Source organism: Nuphar pumila, chromosome 16, assembly GCF_984573655.1.
Source record: "Nuphar pumila chromosome 16, dmNupPumi1.hap1.1, whole genome shotgun sequence".
Taxonomy (NCBI): domain Eukaryota; kingdom Viridiplantae; phylum Streptophyta; class Magnoliopsida; order Nymphaeales; family Nymphaeaceae; genus Nuphar; species Nuphar pumila.
In genome coordinates, this window is record NC_143264.1 from 69224313 (window position 1) to 69245859 (window position 21547).

General features: G+C 39.6%; 1 protein-coding gene across 3 annotated transcripts in view; it reads right to left on the bottom strand.

The window, feature by feature from the left end:
* Window positions 1-21547, bottom strand: part of PDE194 (formyltransferase) — an 89143-nt gene that overhangs the window by 64191 nt on the left and 3405 nt on the right. For all 3 annotated transcript variants that reach the window (XR_016428197.1, XM_089990709.1, XM_089990708.1), the window contains exon 4: window positions 14758-14860. Coding sequence is in view for 2 of the 3 variants with exons in the window: in XM_089990709.1 (XP_089846835.1) it covers window positions 14758-14860 (103 nt within the window). In the remaining variant the exon portion in view is untranslated. The remainder of the gene's footprint in view (window positions 1-14757; window positions 14861-21547) is intronic.

Below are 21547 nucleotides of genomic sequence, written 5' to 3' on the forward strand. Positions count from 1 at the left end.
GAGGCTTTTACGGATCATAATAGCCTCAAGTACTTGTTTTCACAGAAGGAGCTTAATATGAGGCAACGACGGTGGCTAGAATTTCTCAAGGATTACGATTTCACCCTTTCCTACCATCCAGGAAAGGCGAACGTGGTAGCTGATGCTCTCAGCCGTAAGGCTTCTAGCATTTCCGTCAACCTATTATACGTTGGTTGGAAGTTGATTGAGTATTTGGTTTCCTGGAAACCGTTTGCAGTCTCATCAATTTCTATCAGTCTTTCTAATCTGATAGCTCAACCTGAGCTGTTAGCCAAGATCCTTGCTGGGCAAAAGACTGATGCGCAGTACGAGAAGTTGAAGGCTCGTACACAACAAACCGATACTCCTTTCCGACTTAAGGACGATGGAAGCATTTGGCTCAAAAATCGTCTTTGGGTCCCAAATGATCCCGTTTTGAGAGACGAAATTCTCGTAGAGGCCCATAAATTCAAATATACGATTCACCCGGGAGGCACGAAGATGTTCAAAGACTTGCAGCGCAGATATTGGTGGAGCGGAATAAAGCGAGACGTGGCCGAATACATCTCTAAGTGTTTGACTTGCCAGCAGATTAAGATCGAGCATCAACGACCTGGCGGAGTGATGCAACAAATGGAGATCCCACAATGGAAGTGGGAAGACATCACTATGGACTTTATCGTCGGTTTGCCAAGGACACGAAAAAAGAACGATGTGATTTGGGTGATCGTTGATCGACTCACCAAATCGGCTCATTTCCTTCCTATCCGTATTAGTCAGTCCTTAGACAGTTTGGCGGATCTCTACATTCGTGAGATTGTGAGGTTGCACGGTGTTCCGGTATCTATCATCTTCGATCGTGATCCAAGGTTTACCTCGAGGTTTTGGGGACAACTTCAAATCGCGTTGGGTACGAATTTAAAGTTCAGTACCGCTTTTCACCCTCAGACTGACGGACAGTCTGAACGCACAATTCAGACTTTGGAGGACATGCTGCGTGCGTGCATGATGGACTGGAAGGGAGAATGGGATTCTCATACCAGTCTGGCCGAATTCGCGTACAACAACAGTTACCACGCTAGCATCGGGATGGCCCCTTACGAGGCCTTGTATGGAAAGCCCTGTCGTTCGCCTCTCTACTGGGACGAGGTTGGCGACCAAAGGATGGAATCTCCTGTAGTGCTACAACACTACACTCAGCAGGTGCAGATGATACGAGAGCGACTCCGTACTGCACAGAGTCGGCAGAAAAGTTACGCAGATCGTCGTCGTCGAGAGCTCACCTTCTCGATAGGAGATATGGTTTTTGTTAAGGTATCTCCCACAAAGAGCGTTTTTCGTTTTGGGAAAAAGGGAAAGCTAAGCCCTAGATTTGTCGGACCGTTCGAGATCCTAGAACGGATTGGTGAAGCAGCTTATCGTGTGGCTTTACCTGCTCAGTACGCTCAGATCCATAACGTTTTTCACGTATCCATGCTTCGGAAATACGTTCACGACCCATCACACATCATCCATTATGATGATGTAGACATTCAGAAGGATTTGTCTTTTGAGGAAAGACCAGTCGAGATCGTTGATCGTCGAGATCAAGTGCTTCGATCTAAGACAATATCTCTTGTAAAGGTCCGTTGGAAGCACCATGGAATAGAGGAATGTACTTGGGAGCCTGACTCTGCTATTAGGGAGAAATACCCTGACTTGTACCTTGATCGTTAAGTTCAATTTAATTTCGAGGACGAAATTATTTTAAGGAGGGTTGGATGTAAAAACCACTTAAAAAAAATTTAAAAAGATCGGACCCGGGTCGGGTCCAGACCCGACCCGGATACAACCTGTGCCAGCCCCTCGAAAACCCTTTTCGAGGGGACTGGCAGCCCACGGCAGGGGGCCTCTCCGGCGACACAGGGGGCGGGCCCTGTGTGCGCCCCCTCCCTATTTAAAAGACGAGAGGGGAGAGGGGAGGGCCTACGAGCCTCCCCCGACCCCCCTCCGACTCTCTCTCTCTCATCTCTCGTCTCTCTCCCCTCTGCTCTCTCTTCCCCCGACTCCATCTCCCTCTCCCTTTGCCGACGCCGGCCAACCCCCCCCCCCCCTTCACGGTGCCACCCTCTCCGGCGAGCTCCCTCCTCGGCAACCACCTCCCCGGCGTCCTCCCTTCTCTCCGACAGCCGCAGGTGAGCCCCCTCCCTCACTGTCTCCTCTCCTGTTACGGCAGGCAGGGGCCAAAGGCCCCTGCGACAGCCCCCCCCCCCCTCCTTCTGTTCACCTTCCGGCAGGGGCCATCGGCCCCTGCCCCCTTTTTTTCAGTCCCGCAGGGGCCAATGGCCTCTGCCCCCCCTTTTTTTTCTATCCACGAACGATAGGGGCCATTGGCCCCTGCCGCCTCTTAGATAGCCGCAGGGGGGCCTTTGGCCCCTGCGCTCTCTCCCTTCTCTTTTGGCAGGGGCCGATAGGCCCCTGCCCTTCTCTTTTGGTAGGGGCCGATGGCCCCTACTCTTCTCCTTAAAAGAGAAGCAGGAGCCACTTTGGCTCCTGCCTCCCTTCTTTTGGAAAAAAACCCAGCAGGGGCCATTTGGCCCCTGCTCCTCTTTTAAACCGACAAGGGCCAGAGGCCCTTGTCTCTTTTCTGGCGAGCAAGGGCTCGGCAGGGGCCTTTGGCCCCTGCACTCTCCCCCACCCTATTCATTTCATTGGTAGGGGCCATCGGCCCCTTTCTTTTAAAGAAAGGCTGGCAGGAGCCGAAGGTTCCTGCCCCACCTTCTTTTAACACCCAGCAAGGGCCTCGAAGGCCCTTGCCCTCCTTTAGAAATCCGGCAGGGGACGATGGCCCCTGCACCCATCTCCTTTAACGACATGGGTCATTGGACCCTACCCCGTTCTCTTTCGCAACGGTAGGGGCCAATGACCCCTGCATTGGATTGCAGAGAAACTGAGTTTTCTCCCTATCTATATTTATTTTATGCGTGCTAAACTACGTACTTTTGCAGTGTTACGCAACGGAACCCGTTCGCACCCCGCGAACTAAACCGACGATCACTTACGTTCGTAAACGGCTTCATTCTCGCAATACTCCAAGGTAGGAGAAGTTGCACAAGGACTTAAATAATTAAAGCAAGCTTAAATAATTGATAATCGAAATGACTTAATGATATATTTATATACTTATATGTATATAAGTACAATTTAAATCAAGGACGCGGTTTCGCGATCCTTGTCCTTTGCTTTCGCATTTCAGTTTGCCGTCGCGCTTTGCGCCCAGGCTTTTACTTTCGTATTTACTGCTTATTGTCTTTTAATTCAAGGACGCGGTTTCGCGGTCCTTGTCCTTTGCTTACGCACTTTCTGTTTTTGTTGCCGTCGCGCTTTGCGCCCAGGCTTTTGCTTTCATAGTTACTACTTACTGTCTTGTAATTCAAGGATGCGGTTTCGCGATCCTTGTCCCTTGCTTTCGCAGTTCCTGTTTGCCGTCGCGCTTCGCGCCCAGGCACTTCCTTTTCGCATTATTATCTTTTGTTTCTTTTCCTTGCCATAGACTCATTGCATTCGAGAGGAATACCTATTCCTCTTTCCACCCGATATGTTTTGGGAAAACCCTTGATCTGGAGCAAGACCAAGTTGTTGGGTGATAGGTTCCTTTGTGAAACCCATTTACCAAAACCAGTGTCGTGACTTACATAGCACCCAGACACTACGTCATCGGATGTCAGATTCGAGAAAATCACATGCCTTATGTTGGCAAGATTGTGTGTGGTTTCGAAAGATTTGATATGTTAAAATAGTTTTTAAAAACCTTATATCTTTGCGAAACACACTCCTGAGGCTCCTATTAAGGACCTGTATCCCTTTTCTCGTAAGTGTACTTCTTAAACATGCGAGACATGTTAGTACTACGACGATTGGATGAGAGAGTCTTATGACCTCGATTAATGCTTAGTGCAGGTTGTTGAAAACACATATAAGAGTGGGATCGCCTTCATAGGCAAGATGCTCGTTTCGGTCTAATGGACCAGAGCATGAAGAATGAGGCAACGGCTAAGAAACCCCGTCGCGCTTACTTCAACCTTGCTTCGTCAAGAGAGAGGACGAAGGGTACCAACTCCGATTGACAGTCCATTTACGGCTTTCAAAAAAGGGCATAAGACCCGTTTTTCCCCAGTCATCGGAGGTTAGGGGGAAGGATAGGGGCTACATAAGTTAGCCTAACACTTCTGCAGAAGTTGGATGCATCTCTATCAGGCCTTGGGGACTTACTCTCTCGACCATCGGTCGTCTCCATAGGAATAGGATTCAGTCAGACAACCGAGGTATATTAAAATACTTAACATAATGAACACTCGGCTTGGACTCGACTGTTTCGACTCACGTGCCATGTATGTACCCGCATGGTCGGTTATCAAGTAATAACTAAATTGAGCATGCACACCCTTTTCAGTTTGTTGTACTTAGCTTATTCCTCCAGTCTATCTGCTTAGTTTGTTCGTTACTTCCTGCTGCATAAATTATCTATGCCTAATTTAGTTCTTTCTGTCTTTGTACTCTCCTGCTAGTTTTTCGCAAAACTAACCCATTTCATGAGCACAGGTGACGATTAGGTGCATCAGGCGATGGCGCGACTGCGAGATGATTTAAGGATCCACTGTTTCTGCTCGTAGTGCTTCTCCTGGACATTTTTGGTTTTTGATACGGTTTTCCCTTGAGGAAACCCAAATTTTGTACAACTTGATACTCTCTTCAAATAGAATGAATGGTTTCCTAAGTATTATTGCAGATCGTCCATGGTAAATCTTTGTTTTCTCGCTAACGTGCCCAAGGTTGTCAAACCTGTCCTTTTTCTTTTAAAAGAAATCGTTTCCGCTGATTTAGAAATAAACTCTGTAAAGAAAAGGAATTTTCCAACTATTTCAAGGAATTTATAAGGTTCGAAATTTTGGGGCGTTACACGGCACCTCCTTAGCCGAGTCTGTGTGACATAGCATAGAAGCTTTTACACTACACAATGTATCATTGCCACTAGAAACATTACATCCTCAAATAGGACCTCAAAGCATGCGCAATCAAAGCATGAATTCTATACACAGAAATACGCAGATAATATATTATGAATCAACTTAACTTCAGCTTACAAAACTCTAACGTAGTTCAATAAATTTGCAGTATTCAAGTTATATGTGCAAATATTCAGATCATTGCATCAACATATGTATTCACAATTCTTACCTCAAAGCACATCGCATTCGACCACTTCAACGTGAAACACACGCACATATCTACAAGACATTTTAGTCCAATATTCATGATACTCATCAATCAGGCTATACAAGGATGATATAATCACACAACCAATCATAATGTGAAACCCCTGCAACACAGTTATGTAGGCGTGATGTATCATCAAAAACTAATTGTTTGTAGTCGTGAGGTGTCATTCCTCTAAATGATCTAAACTAATGATTTTGTAGGCGTATAAGTCAAACACCTAAAAGTCAAAACTGATCATTTGTAGGCGTAACAAGTCAACTACCCAAAAACTAATCAGTTGTAGGTGTGACATGCCATTCACCTAGTAAGCATCATAATCATTAAGATCCCAAAGACACCAAAGTCATACGTAATTTCATCGATAAGCTTTTACTTAACAAAAATACGTAACAAAACATACAAAAAGTCTTAAACCAAGACTCTCAAAGTGTCTACTTGATGTTTTCTATGTGTTTTTGTCATAGGAGAGTAGACATAGGTCACTACTTAGGATATTCTTGTTGCTATTGTTGTGGAGGTTGGGGTGTATCGTCCACTCACTGGAGGTCATCGACCTTCTTCTTGCGACAATCACGGATAAAGTGGACCATTTTGCCACAATAAAAACAGTCACCAGAGTCTCGGGGACATGACTGTCCATGAAGAACACGATCACATCTCAAACACTTTGGGTTTAACGGTCGTTGAGGCTCATTTCCTCCACCTTGCTCCTGTCTTTTAGCAGGTCGACGCTTGTTGTCAACACTATCTTCAGCAGACTTTTTATCGCGACGTTGTTTAAAGTGACATACTTCAGCAGAATGACCCACCTTTCCGCAAAAATTACAACCATCAGGGTCCCGAAGGCATATCGGACCGGACAAAACATAAGAGCTGACACTCTGCCCTAGGTTGGTGATCTCGCAACCCAACCCATCAACCTTATGATTTAAGTTCTGGACCATCGCTTGGAGCTGCTCAACCGCTCTAGTTAATGCATCTATAGATTTGATCAGTTCATAAAACGACATCTAAGCAAAAACACATTCTTTAATTAAAATAAATGCAGAATAATTTAAAAAAGATAATACTTACAGTGCGATGTAGATCGCGGATGATCAAGGATTACCACTTTCCCTGTTGCTCTGATACCAAAAGTTGTAACGCCCCAAAATCGTGGACTTGAAACCTTTTATGAGAAAGGTTGAAAGCTTTGAAATCAATCATTTATCAAAGTTTGAAACAGAAGTTCAACGGAAGATCAGGTTTAAAACAGCAAATCCATAGACTTTGGGCGCATTACAACGCAAATGCAATCTTCCCGTTACAAACTGATTTGCAACTCGAATATACATTTTATTGAAATGAAAAGAAGAACCACGTTTTGGTAATACAATTTTAGAAATCCAGAGTTCTAATCAGAAGAGATGCTTTGAAAGAAACTTTATACCACATCTATCAAAAGTGTTCTCAGAAGCGCAACGTCAGGAAAGAGGCCTTGCCTTGAACGCATCACGTCATCGTGCCATCGCAAGTTGTATAACCTGATCACCACCTGCCCATGAAATGGGTCAGTCTCATAACAGACTAGTAGGGGTGCAAAAGACAAGAAAGAACAAATGCTGCAATAAGCAAGATATCTGCTAGATCAAGCAGGGAAAAGCAAGACTCAAATCGGACAAAACGTAATGTGGAGTAAGCAAAGCTCTAGTAAAGCAAACCGCTACAATACAAGAGTAGTAAGGATCATAGTGTTAAACAAGCAACTATAGCAATCCAACAGATACTATAGGTGAAGAGTAACTAACTTTATTCAAGAGTCAAGCAAAGCAATTGCATAAGACAAGCATTCATAACAATGCTCGTAATATGTATACAAGTACCTTTGGGTGGCTCAATCCATCGGCAAGTAGCTACATTAATTGTAAGGCACAAACCATCGCATTACAACAATTCATACGCTACACATGATACGCAATAATACGATAGCAGTTATATCACAAAATGTAATAACTAGCATAATGTTAATAGTATAAGTCATTGACTAGTATAAAAAGGTAGTTATTATTTAGTAAAGAACTGCGTAAGCAATTTAACCAACTAGAGTAACGCCTTGACAGGCGTAAATAGCTCAACGAGTAGCGTACCGAACTACCGAGCTAACAAGCAAGCAATGTACGTCACAACACGCATATCTCATAATCGTGTGTGTAAGTTATATCTTGTCTTATCTGCCGTTGTGGGTACGCACAAAGCAAACGTAGAAACAGTCGGAATCGATTCGGGGGTTCATTATATTATGTATTTTATTATACCCCGAATGACTGACTGAGTCCGCTCCTAAGAAGACGGCGTATTTTAGCCAAGTGTGTGAGGCCTAACAGCATACAATGTATATTAAATAAATTACACAGGACATGCTCATGATACAAAGACAATTACTGTAACAGAATTATAAATCTCATTCAATCAAAGTTACAGACTAAAATATACATGTAACATACAACCACTACCAACTTACAGGTTTACATTCGAGCCTACACAAAATTTGATGTATTGAGGTGAGACACCCGGCAATATGTGTGTGCCAGTGTGAACTTTCAAGAGAACAAACAAAATACAGATTCAGACTTTTAGCAATTCTGGTGTAACGAGACAGTAGAAGAATGTAACGTGTACAATCGAGGTTTCTTAGTAAAGTGTGACTGATTACGAGTTGAAATCTAAAAGCATTCACGTATATGAAATTCTTTTATTTTCCTAATATATAGATATATGTATATATATACATATATCGTGGTAGTCGTGAATCTGAAACACAACCCCTTACGAAACCCCCAAATCAACGATTTGGGGTTTCGGTTTGGGGTTTCACCGTGAAATCCCGAGTCCAAGGACTTGGGATTTCTGGCACTGGCACCCTATACTCGATCCACTGAGTATTTTTTTTTTTAAACAGAAACAACCAACAGACATTTGCATAGCCGAAATCAACCCTCCCCATGCTATTCGAGTTAGGGCTTCCCTGTGACCAACCTCAATATGCTCGAACACCGTCAATACCCAAAAGAAAATACAGAGATCCTACCTGTTCCGGCAAAGAGGAGGAGAGATTGTCGCGGTTAGGGAGGTCACCGGTTGCTCCTGCTGTCGCATGCGAAAACGAGAGAGAGAGAGAGATGGGTTAGTTACACGGGGCACTGCTCGGGTCCGGATCTGAGACCCGCGATCCTACCGCGATCTGGATCAGCGGATCCTTTGCTTATTAGGGTCCGCGATTTGGATCCATAGGTCTCCAGCGGTGTGGACCCGCGACAGCTTTGCGGAGTGGATCCGAAGGCCGGATCCAAATGGATCCAACTCTGGATCCATGTGTTAGGTTTATTTTATGTTATATATATATATATATATATATATATATATATATATATATATATATATATATATATTTCTGTATAGTATATATATACATAATATTATACGTATATATATGGTTCCTTTGTGGATCTTGGATCCAAAACATGGATCCCAGTTCCAATTCATAAAAATACATATTATTTTAAGATAAATTTAAGTAATTAATAAAAAAATCAAGGTTATTACATCTATCCTTGTTCAGGTCATATAGTTAAAAGAACAAAGAGATTTATGCAGGAACACAGTATCGACCCATGCTAAATCAAATCTGTACACGATCCTTAAAAATTTTATTTCTGGGTTATGTCCAAAACAAATCTGATTTGAACCCATAGAAACAAATTTTTTTTCCTCCTTTCTCTTCACTTTACTAATCCAAACCCAACGTGAATCTGGTTTTGGACAGATTCTTGGGTTCAATAAAAAATCCAACAAAAATCAAATCACACACCATAAAAAAAATCAAAGCATGATGATCAGGGTCTGTACATGGACAGTACTCAGCCAAAAAAAACAAATTGTAGATGCTATTAAAATCAAGAAAAAAAAGAGGAAAATGCGTATCAGACCTAGACCCTTTTTTTTTCTTAAATCCTAAGCCAAATTTGATCCATGCTAGTCTCCTCTATCGAATAAGGAGAGAGGTCCGTACCTTGATGATGATGATTCACGAAAAAGAATAAGATGAAGGAGGCGTTGAAGAAGGAGGAGAATCGTTGGAGGAGAAGAGGCGATGATGCCTGCAGTCGGCTCCCCTTCACGCGATGCTCTCTCTCTCACACACACGGTTCAGTCCCTTTTTTCTCGTTTTCCTCCCTTTTTTTTAACCTATCTCTCAAAACATGTTGATGTGTTTTGAGAAAGAGCTTGTAATATTGCGTATTTTTTCACACTTAGTTAAATTTGAGATTTTCGAAAATTTGGCCAAGTATAGAAGAAAAATCGGTAGATTCTCGATTTTAGGCTGATGCTTTTTAGTCTGGGCTTGACCCAAGTCTCACTGTCAAGGCCTAAACGCACCTTTTAAAATGTGAGAAAAAGTTTTATTTTCGACCTTTAAATTCAAGCGAAAATCGAGTTATTTTCAGGCGAAATTCGAGTTATTTTCAAGCAAATTTCAGAAGCGAAATTTGAGTTATATATCGTTGGATGCGTCTCAAAATTCTGAGTGTAACGATATTTTATTTTCCTTGATTCGGGCTACGGTTGGCCCGAAAATTGCATTTTTCCGAAAAAAAAATGAACAGTTTTTTGGTTCGGATCCGGATTGGGATCGGACTGGATCTGATGGATTTGATCCACATTAATATGGATTTGAACTCTATCCAAGACTCATATTAATTTGGTATTGATCCAGCTCCGAATCCAAATCCATACCCAACGATTTTTCCAACTTTAAATTCATTAAAAACCTTTAAATTGAAGTTAATTAATGTTAAGAAGCCTTCCAAGTTAATTTGGTAATTTTTGGAAGCTTCTAAAATTTTATTTATTATTTAATATTAATTAATTAATTTAATGTAATTCCGAAAATTAAATTTATTAGAGTCCTTAAATACACCTAGAAGGATCTAAAGAAGGTTTGAGAGACTTAGAGTCCATTTAAAATAAAATTTTGAAAAGTTAACTTAAGAGTCCAAAATTTTTGGAAAACCCGAGAGAAGAGAGTTCCATATGGGACTACACTCTCTTCTCCAGCCCTTCTAAAAGGGGCTGGAGAGGGGGGGGCATCCCCTCTAGAGCCCTATAAATAGACCAAAAAAAAAAGAGAGAGAAAGAGAGAGAGAAGGAGAGAAAAAGAGAGGAAGAAGAAGAAGGTACGGGTCTTTCATTTGAATCGAATGAGAAAAAGAGCATGAATTTGTATTTCATACAAGATTTTAGCAAGAACCTATGAGAAAAGAGTAAATCTGAATATTTACTTTAGATTCATGGTTGAGATTAATGTTTTTCTCCTTTTTGAAATCTATACCTATATATATATATATTTTCAATGTGCCGTAAAGCTATGGAGCTGGACCGATCTGCCATATATTTAACATGTGCAGATCTGGTCCAGATCTTGTGTCTAAAGTTTTGAAAACAAAAAAAAAAGATTCAATGAAATCTGCATAGTTAGAAAAAAATCTTTGTTTATGCTTATTGTCAGGTGAACCAAAAAGTTTGTTTTGATTATTGTTCGTTGATTGGAATAGCATGTATTGGTGCATATTGGCATTATGTGATATTTGAACGTTAGAATAAGAATATGCACGTATGCTTGTAAATAATATGTTTGCAAATATATATCTAAATGAAAGGGCTGCATATGCATGTTTCTTGATTTATGAAACTGTGTATAACTGAATGTAAACATGCTTATGACTGCACGTTTGAGATACAAATCTGTATGTGCCTACATAACTGAATCATTTGCAAGCATACCCAGACTGTCATATTAAATTTTTTTTTTCATATCGTTATACTGGTTTTTTTTCTGGTTTCTGCTAGGCTGACTGGCAGCCCAGCCGAATCAGATTCGGCTGGCCTGCCAGTGCCTGACATACCTGACAGGCCTAGCCAAATAGGCTGGCTGACAGGAGGTAAAAAAAAAACGTCTCAGCAGGGAGCCGCTTGTTTGGTCAGGTTGGCAGACCAACCGACCTTGGCTTGGCTGGCCAACCCCGACCAGACCTGCTTCACGTGCTGGCCGACCTGTCAGGCCTAGCTGAACTGAGTTCAGATGGCCTGGCTTGCCAAGCCAGCTGAGTGGGGCTCGGCTGGGCAGTTTTTGACAAAAAAAAAGTGCACAATTATTTATGTTGAGTACGCATCACCATTCAGTTTTTCTTACAAGACTTACATGTTTACCTATGCTTAAGTTCTAAATGTCAAGTGGATGCATGTGTCGTGTGTTGGTGGTATAAGTGCTTCAAACATTATATGTTTTGTCATGAGTATTGACATATGACCAGCATGCATGTATTTACAAGTTAGGCATACATATTCTGGCTTGCATAATTCTGTATCATAAATTGCTACATGACTTGGGGTCACACACGACACCACATATGGACAAAATGTTTATGGTATAAACATGGGCATGTGTAGGTTTGAATGAAATGCATGAAACAAACATGCGCATACAAGATGTGTGTTTCTAAGCCTATGTTCACATGCATATGGGATTTTTCACGTGCTTTGACTTGATGTGACATGCTTGAGCAGTAGGTTATTATAAAGTTGTTTCAAGTGCATGCGCATACATGAAATTGTTATGTGTTTCGCATATACGTAAATACATGAATGTTCACATGTTTTAATTGAGATGAATATAAGTATTGAATGAAAGCATGCATTTGAAATGAATATGTGAGTTGAATGAAAACATGCACTTGGTATGGTTGTATAAACCCATGCACATGCATATGAATATTATTGTTTCATGCACATCTCTAACTTTGCATATATGATTGTGCATTGATAGGCATGTGGAATGAATGCATAATAGCATGTGATTCGTGATTTTTGCATAAGAATGCATTGATGATCAAAGTGGATCATCATAAGCCGTGTGAGCCTTGAGCCGGTGTTGCTTCTTGTTTAATTGTTTTAATGCATCGCAAAAATCAAAGTTAATATTATTGTTCCTATTGCATTGTCCTATGTCGCCACGGGTTGTGGTCTCGTGAAGAGCTTCGTATGTTGATCGGCGAGTTTGTGTTATTAATTTTGCATGTTGAATTGCAAATTAAAGAAGATGAATTAATAACAAGACAAAACAATTTAAAGAACAGAGTAATTTACGTTTCCTTGATGTCCCTTTTATAGTATAGGAATCTTGAACATTGCAGTTTTGGAGAACCGTGAGGATACTAAAACTCTATGTGCGTTGTTGTTGCCCCTGAACCCGATATTGAGGTTCTTCTCCTCGCTACGGTTTTAGAGAGAGTCTGTCACTTTGCCTTGGGGTGGTGTGTAGACACAGCTGTTGTTTTGATATATCAAGAAAGTGGCATTATAGTTGTTGATTTTCATAGTATCCCGACATTGGTTGTTGATTTTCAATGTTCCGATGGATGGTGTTGATTCTTGATATCGGTCGAGGGCTAAGTTTGGAACCTAGTAATAAAATACAACTTGTGTGCTAAGTTATCCTAGGAACCCTACTTTGACCTCGAGAATTCTTACCCATTTTGAGTATCCACGGGCAACGATAATTAAAAAAAAGAACTTAAATTGTGTGCATTTAATAGTGACATGCATATGAAAAGAAAACTCTGATAAAAGATAATAATTTATTCATGCATACTCATGTTATGTATTAGATAATGCATATTTACTTATTCCCTTAATTGTGACATATTGGTGAATGCATGATGTTTGTTCTCTAATGCTTGTAAAATAGATTTATTGCTTAAATTGTGATCTTTGTTGTTTATTAAATTATTCTCTCATGCTTAATAATTGTTCTCTATTGCATGAATAATTAATTGAGTTATAAATTTGTCATAATTGCATCCTTCTAAAATATTTCATGAATCTTATTTATGTTATTTTTACTTATTTGTTTCATTAGAGAGATTCGTACACATAATTCATTGGATTCTGACACCCTTACTTTTGTGTTTTTCGCAGCCTCTGATGCCCAGTGAGGCAACCTGCTTTTGAGAGGAGTCACGAGGGGACCACACGATTTCTTGGCAGATTCTTTTGGACAACTTGACTCTTCTTTCTACTTTGCTTATACTTCATTTTGCTTATGTCACTGACTATATGCACATTAATTAAATAAAGTTTGGCTTGGTTTGAAAGATGAGTATAAGATCCCTTGTAGTTGTAGATGTATTGTAACTGTAAAGGCCTCGAGTCTCTGAGAATGTTTCCGCACTTGAAAAAAAATTCACTTTTTCACGGGTATGAGTTGGGGTCATTACAGAGCCTCACGCCTATAAATAAATAAACTAGGAGTCTAGGACTCCTCTCTAAAGGGGACGTCCTTTTTAGAAATAGGACTTTTATTTCCTTAAGGAAATAGAGACTCTTTCTATTTCAATGTATATCTAATATCTATAAATATATATATATATATATATATTTTCTATTATTATCATAATGATAACTTATTATTTTTAATACTTATTTATCCTAACTCATATGGATCTTGGATCTCGGCCCAATGGGTCCAAGATCCATATTAAATGGGTCTTGGATCCTGGCCTAAAGAGTCCAAGATCCATATTTGGATCCATTTACTCATTACATGGATCTTGGATCATATGGTCTAAGATCCATATTAGAGTCCATTTCAAGCCAGCCATTATTTTGATTAAATTTATTTATTTAATAAAATTTCTTTTATTAAATTATTAAAATTAGGCAAATTAGCGAGATATTGCATATCCCCCTTGTAAAAGGATGCTTCTTGCATACTTATTCTTCAATAAAAGATTTTACTTTTTTTATCTTTTGTGTATGCCCTTAGTGATACTTGTGATTGTGCTCTTAGTAGCACTTGTGATTGTGTCCTTGTTGACACTTGCGCTTGTGTATTGCACATGGTGGTGAATGATTTGTTGGTGCTTGAAGGTGTCCAGCCCCTCTTTACAATTTCATTCCCTTTTAAAATTGTTTTTCTATCCAAATTCTTAAATTTCATGCTATCAATCTTAAGATGAACAGTTATTTTCTTGTAACAATTTATATAAAAAGATGCAGCTATAGCAGGATACATTTAAAAAAAAAGATGCTGAAGAACTTTTGTTTCAGATACTACGAGAGTGCATCCAGTCATATAACATGATTGATATTGTACAATACTATACAACCTCGTATACCCCTTGCCACAAAAGTTATCAATTCATAGAGACAAACCAGCCTATTTAACCAATGATGTGTTTAAATAAAGTATAAAGACATTCTGCAATCTATAAAGGCACTGACTACAAATGTGCAAGAATTCTAAATCACTGAGCAAGTTTGTGAAAAGGCATCTATTGAAATTTGTAGTTCTTTTTAATCTTATAATGGTCCTTCAAAATTATTCCCATCTAATGTACTTCATGTGCTAAGACCACGAGCAAAAGAACATATTATCAACAGCAAACTCAATAATCAACTAACCACATTGCGGTATCTTAAGGAATCTGCTAGGCAAAATATTGCCATAAGCTGCTGTGACACAAAGATCAGGTCTTAGAGCCCTTAAATCAGCTAAGAATGATTCCTGCACAATGATAGAACATTTAATAGTTATGCAATTAAGTTTGTTATTGTGAAAGTTGCACAAGCAACAGAACGTTTGTTATTTTCAAGAAAATCATCTGCAAGTACAATATAGGGAAAAAACAAAAATAGTTATCATAATTGTGTTTAAACATAAATATGTAAGAAAAAAAAACGTGTTTTTGCAGAAAAAAGAGCAATGGCATTCATATCAAAAAAACACAAATAGAAACAAATATCTAGTAAGAGAACTGACCATAACATCCAAAAAGAGAAGATACACAAATTAAGAGTGCAAGCAGTGGCAGACTGTTCAAGTATAGGAAAGATCAACCACCTATGAAGCATCATAAAAGTTTGTAGAAAAAACTATAATAAAATATAAATCTGAACCAAAGCTAGAAGCTTGGTGGGGCCTGATTTTGCCCAAAAACGGATCCACCTTTTGGTGTTTCCTATGTTTGTTGAAGGCAAAATTATTATATCATTTGCTGGATTAATTGTGATGGTTGGATAAAGTTGCAGCATTGCAGGACAGCTCAAGGGTACGAACCCCAGTGAAAGGCCATCCCACACTGTGCAAACAGATATCCTTCAAACAATTATTATCACCACCATCAATCAGTAAGCCTTATCCCAACTACATGAGGTCAGCTTCGCAAGGCCTATTTCTCTGTCTTTTAGTCCAAAGTTACAACTTCAGTTACCTTATAGTTTTGCATATTTCTCTCGCTGCCTCCTTCCAAGTCTTCCTGAATGGCAATTTGGGGAAAACCATGAGGATACCAAAACTTTGTGTGCATTTGTGTCGCTGAACCTGATATAGTGGTTCGCCTCCCGGCCACGGTTTTAGAAAGTGGTGTTGTGACACAACTGTGACTTGCTTCTGTTTTGTTGGACGGTGCGGCTCTGAGATTTTATGCTTTAATTTAATTTTGTTCTCAGACTTTGGTTTATTAATTAATAAAGTTAGTTATTTGATTTGTTAGTTCAATGTAAAGATCTCGTATGGCCGGATCCTTAGGTTTTGGTTTCCACAATTGTTTTAAAAAAAAATCACTTTTCAATGGGGAAGATATCCCATAAAATATGGTCAAACTTATGAAAGCCTGGTAGGTGAATAAATATTAAAAAACAGAGCTAGACTAACAAATGTGTTATTTTTTAGAGAATTTTTGTTCGGTCATAGGTCGTCCCCTTAGGAGCGGACTCAGCTAGTTGTTCAGAATATTAAAATACATAGAATAACAAACCCCCAAACAGTCTTAGTTATTTCTACGTTTATCTTGTGCATACCCTCAGGTCAGTTAATTATCGAAATAAGATTATCATACTCATTTTTACTTATTATCAAACTGTGCATGGATGCATCTGAACTTTTGTATAAGTCAATGAGATCTACCACCTAGGATAATATTTGGTAGCCCAGTCCCCTAACTCCGATGGTCGGAGACATAGAGTCATTGTTACTCGAAGAGCGTAGTTGTTAACAACATGTTCATCGAAGTTTTTGTATCAGCTCGTCATCTTTCTTGACGGAACCAAAGAGACGAATGGGTATGTCAGGTCTTATTTTAACACACTACTCATTATACATTCTTCGGTCTTTTAAACCAAATTGAGCATCTTGCTTGTGAAGGCGATCATTTTCATTTATGTGATTTTCTTTTAATCATGGTGCATTGTTTCACTACGAGGTTACCATAAACCTCCAGTCCAATTATCGTAGTACTAGCATGTCGTGCATGTCTAATAGTACCACTATGATAAGAAAGATATTGGACATTATTCAAAAATTTCAATATCTCGTACTTTAGGCTAAAAAATATCTGAGTCATTCTGGATACTAAAAATAAGAACCTGACATACGTACTACCAAAGGCTACGTAGTCAAGGCCTTTTTATTATGTTGGTTCAAGGATAAACTAAGTTGCGAATATGCAAACGCAAAACACTTGTTTTGCTTTTCGAGACATCGGACAATATGAGCTTGAAATCTTGCATGTGAAATCTTTTAAAAATCGAGATTCGACGAGAATGTGCAAATATGCGTCCTTAAATAAATACTAGTGTAATCTAAAGTAAGCAGGAGTATGCAAAATTACGTAATTTATAAAATTATATATGCATATAGAATACATATATAGTAACGCATAAGCATGTGCACATTACAGCTCGGGGGCAAAGTAAATGACATAAAGCAAGACCCAATATATGAAACCACAGATCGAGCAAAATAAATTGCGTAAGCGATACCTAGTGTACGAAACCGTACATTGGGCTAAATAAATTGCGTAAGAAAGAGTCTTTGCACATTATAACATGGCAGCAAAGTAAATGACATAAAGAAGGGCTCGATATGTGAAAATACACATCAAGCTAAATAAATTACAGAAAGTTGAAGCCTGTGCACATTACAGCGCGACGTCAAAGTAAATGACATAATTTAAAATAAACAAGAATACGCAAAATTGCATCCTTGAGTTAAAAGTTAGAAGTACTCTGACATTATTCAAATATGCAACTTTCTCCTACCTCGAAGATGGTCTGAATTTCTAACAATTCTGAGTGTAGGTTGTAAGATCGCGTATTTTTTGTCCTTAGTCAATTTATGAGATTTTCAAATTTTGGCTAAGCTTGGTAGAAAAATCGTTTGGGGCTCGATTTTTAGACCATTGTCTTTGAGTCTGGGCTTGACCCAGGTTTCGTCGACAAGGTCGAGGCGAGCCAATCAAAATGTAGTAAAGAGTTTTAAATTCGACTTTTAAATACAAGCAAAATTCGAGCGAAATTCGAGATAATTTCAAATGAAATTCAGAATTTTATATGTTTGTCGTATGTCGTTGGATGCATCTCAAAATTTTGAGCGCAAGGATACTTTATTTTTCACGTTTCGGGCTACGGTTGGCCCGAAAATAGCATTTTTTGCAAAAAAGGAGCAGCTTGGATCTCGGATCCGAATTTTTTTTTTTTTGGGGGGGGGGGGGCACCCCCTCTCCGTCATCTATTAAGAGAAAAAAAAAAGAGGAAAGAGAAATAAAGGAAAAGAGAAAGAGAGAGAGAGAAGGAGAAGGAAGGAGGAAGAAGAGGGTTTAGAGGTCATTGTTGCTCAGCCAAAGCTCCTTCCACCGTTCTCTTCGTGCTTTTCATCAAAGGTACGGGTACTTCTTTGTGAACCGGTTGAGAAATAGGGTGGAGATGGATTCCATGCATGTTTTTTTTATGGAAATCCATGGCGGAATAGTGGATCCATGATTCTACTATTTCATAGATGTATTTTTTTGTGTTTTCCATTGTTTTTCAAAAAAAAAATATGTATGATAACCGATGGCATGAAGGTGCCGGCTGACAGGCTAGCCTGTCAGTCCGTGGCCCTTGGCTGTAGGCCCAGCCGAGTGATCGGCTGGGAATGATTTTGTTTTCAAAAGAATAAGTATTATATATTACAAAAAAAAATTTGGTTGTGATCTGCTGTTGGCTGGCTGGTAGAACTCAGCAGGTCCAGCACCCAGTCGGCTGGGTGCTGGCCAGTGTTGCAGGTAATACAAAAAAAAATTAAAATAAATAATTTTTTTCTATGTAATTCGGTCGTGACAGCATACACAGGCCCGGATCGTGCCTGTGCATATGCTGTCAGACCCAGCCGACAGGGTCAGCTGGGTAGGGATTGAAACAAAAAAAAACAATATGAAAAGTTTTTGGTAGGTGTGGCTGGCAGGCAGCCGAGTGGATCTCGGCTGACTGCCAGTCCTCGATAGGCCTGAGACAGGTGGTGTCCAGGCCCAACCCAGGTCGTGTGACACCCTGTCGATTTTGCAAAATATATATATATATATATATACAAGTACAAGGTTATATTAAAAAAAAATACACATATAACAAATGTGTATATATGCGCATATGGGTTGGGCTGGCTGTCAAACCAGCCGAGCCTGGCTCGGTTGAACTGACAGGCCAAGCCTGGGTGTAGGTGAGCCCAGCCGAGTGACGGCTGGGCATGGGCTGAGTTGTATGACGAAATATATATATATAGAGATATATATATATATATATATATGAGTCTAATACCGACCCATGACTTAAAAAAATTGTATTGGAACCATGTATGCACATATAATCTGGACCGTTTGGGCTAGCCGGCCAGCAGGCTATCCGGTTCCGGGTTGACCTTTGACAGGAGGAAAAGTGAATTTCAATATATGTAGACTTTTATTGTAATGAGCATTGTTGTGGTTATGCAATTAAACATGTAAAATGCGCTCTCATGCATCTGCCAGATCATTGATGTTTTATTTAACATAAGCATGCGCAATTGATGGGCTTATGTATAGTCACGTGCACACATAGTCAAGGGAGTATTCTTTGGCACGAATACATGTATGTTGATGCAAGATTACACATAGCAAAGATGCATATACATTTAGAAATCACATGGTTACGAGTAGTATATTTGCATGCTAGATAAAGTATCGCATGTGTCCATGTGCATATGAAATATGAGACTTTTGTTACTGCTTTGGTTTTTGGCATGTGATGCATCGATGGCCTAAACGAACCATCACCGGCCTGAAGAGTCGTGGGCTTTGTTGCTTTTCATATATATTTAATTGCATCGCTTAAACCACACTGGTAGGTCCTGCACACTACTGCATTGTTCTTGTCGTCCTCACGGGCTGGAGTCCCGTAAGGGTTCTCACAGGGGTGGATGCGAGCTTTTGCCTTTGTTTTTACATGCTGAATTACAAAACTCAATAATTGGATTTTAATAAAAGATAATAAATAAGAACAGTGTAATATATGTTCTGAGATCTTTCATCGAAAGAATGGGAATCTTAGTGTTTCGGTTTTGGGGGACCATGAGGATACAAAAACTCTATGTGATTTACTTATTACCCCTGAACCCGATATTGAAGTTTCTTCTCCTGACCACGGTTTTAGGGAGTATCCGCCACTTGACCTGGGGGTGGTGTGTTTGACACAGTTGTTGTTTTGATACCAATGAAGTGGCACTTGTGGGCGTGGGGTGTCCTTTATGTCCCCGACATTAGATGTGGAGGTCTAATATTCCGAAAGTAATTCAGTCAAGGGCTAAATTTGGGACCCAGTAAATAAATTACAACTTGTGTGCTAAGCTACCCTGAGAACCTAACTTGACCTCGGGGATTTTACCAGTTTGGTATATCTGCGGGCAACGGTAATTAAAAAGAGGAACTTAAAGTTGTATGCAGTTAATACGACATGCATATGAAAATGGAAAACTTAAATGAAAAATAATAAAAGGGTTGATGCATTGCACATAAATCATGCATTTTACCTGTTATGCATTAGAACATGCATATTTTAATTGTTCTCTTAGTCATTACATGATGATGAGTATATGTTATTTACTTCTTAGTGCATGTTGAAAGTCTTGCTTACTTATTTCGTGCTACTTGCTACTACTTTAATGTTTTTTCATCCTTAGCATATGTAACATGTTATATGGATGATTACTTAAATGTTGTAAATTGTAATATTTACATTTTCCTCAAATTATTGCATAAAATCTTGTTTGTACTCTTTATCTCACATGTTTCACTAAGAAGTAGTTGTGCTCAGAATTTCGGTTCTAACACTCTCCTTTATTGGTTTTTCGCATATACTGGTGATCAGTGAAGTCGGCTAGCTCCTGGGAGGGCACGAGGGTCAAGCTTGATTTTAGACTACTTCACCTATGGACAGAGTGGCTCTTCTTTTTGTTTCTTTCAGTTTTTTTGTTTCAGTTAATTGTTACTTTACTTTCAGTTGAGTGTGAGACTAGTATTGATTCATGAATAAAAAAGTTTGGGTTGGTTCTTTGTGGATGATAAATGTAAGTCACTTTGTGGTGTTTGGCTATCCAAATGAAAGTGGAATTGTGAGGACCCCGGGTCTCTGGGAAGTTTTCTACATTACAACAACAACAACAACTACGCCTTCATCCCAAAACAATTGGGGTCGGTGATATGAACCAACAAAGAAAATCATTCTGGGTCTTCCACATGAATCCTTCTCCTCCATTCATTTCTATCCAATGCCATGTCCTCGGTGAGGTTCAAAGCATTCATATCCTTTCCTATCACCTCCATCCATGTCTTCCTAGGCCTACCCCGACCTCTTTTAACTAATATATTTTCCCATTTCTCCATCCTTCTAACTGGAGCATCATTAGGCCTTCGTCGAATATGTCCAAACCACCGTAAACGATTCTCTCTCATCTTATTTTCAATGGGTGCAACGCCTACCTTCTTACGTATCTCCCCGTTCCGAATCTTATCTTTTATTGTATTTCCACACATCCATCTCACCATACGCATCTCAGCTACACTCATTTTTTGAATATGATGTCTATTGGCAGCCCAACATTCCGTACCATATAGTAAAGCGGGCCTAATAGTCGTCCTATAAAACTTTCCCTTCAACCGCAATGGCATTCTACGATCGCACAACACTCCAGTTGCATTCTTCCATTTCATCCACCCAACCTTTATCCTATGATTTACATCTCCATCAATTTCTCCATACTTTTGAATGATAGATCCCAAATATTTGAAAGAATCATCCACCGGTATTTCTTGCTCACCAAGCTTCACTACACTCCCATCTCTATTTCGTTGCTTACTAAATCGACATTCCATGTATTCTGTCTTACTCTTACTCAACTTAAAAC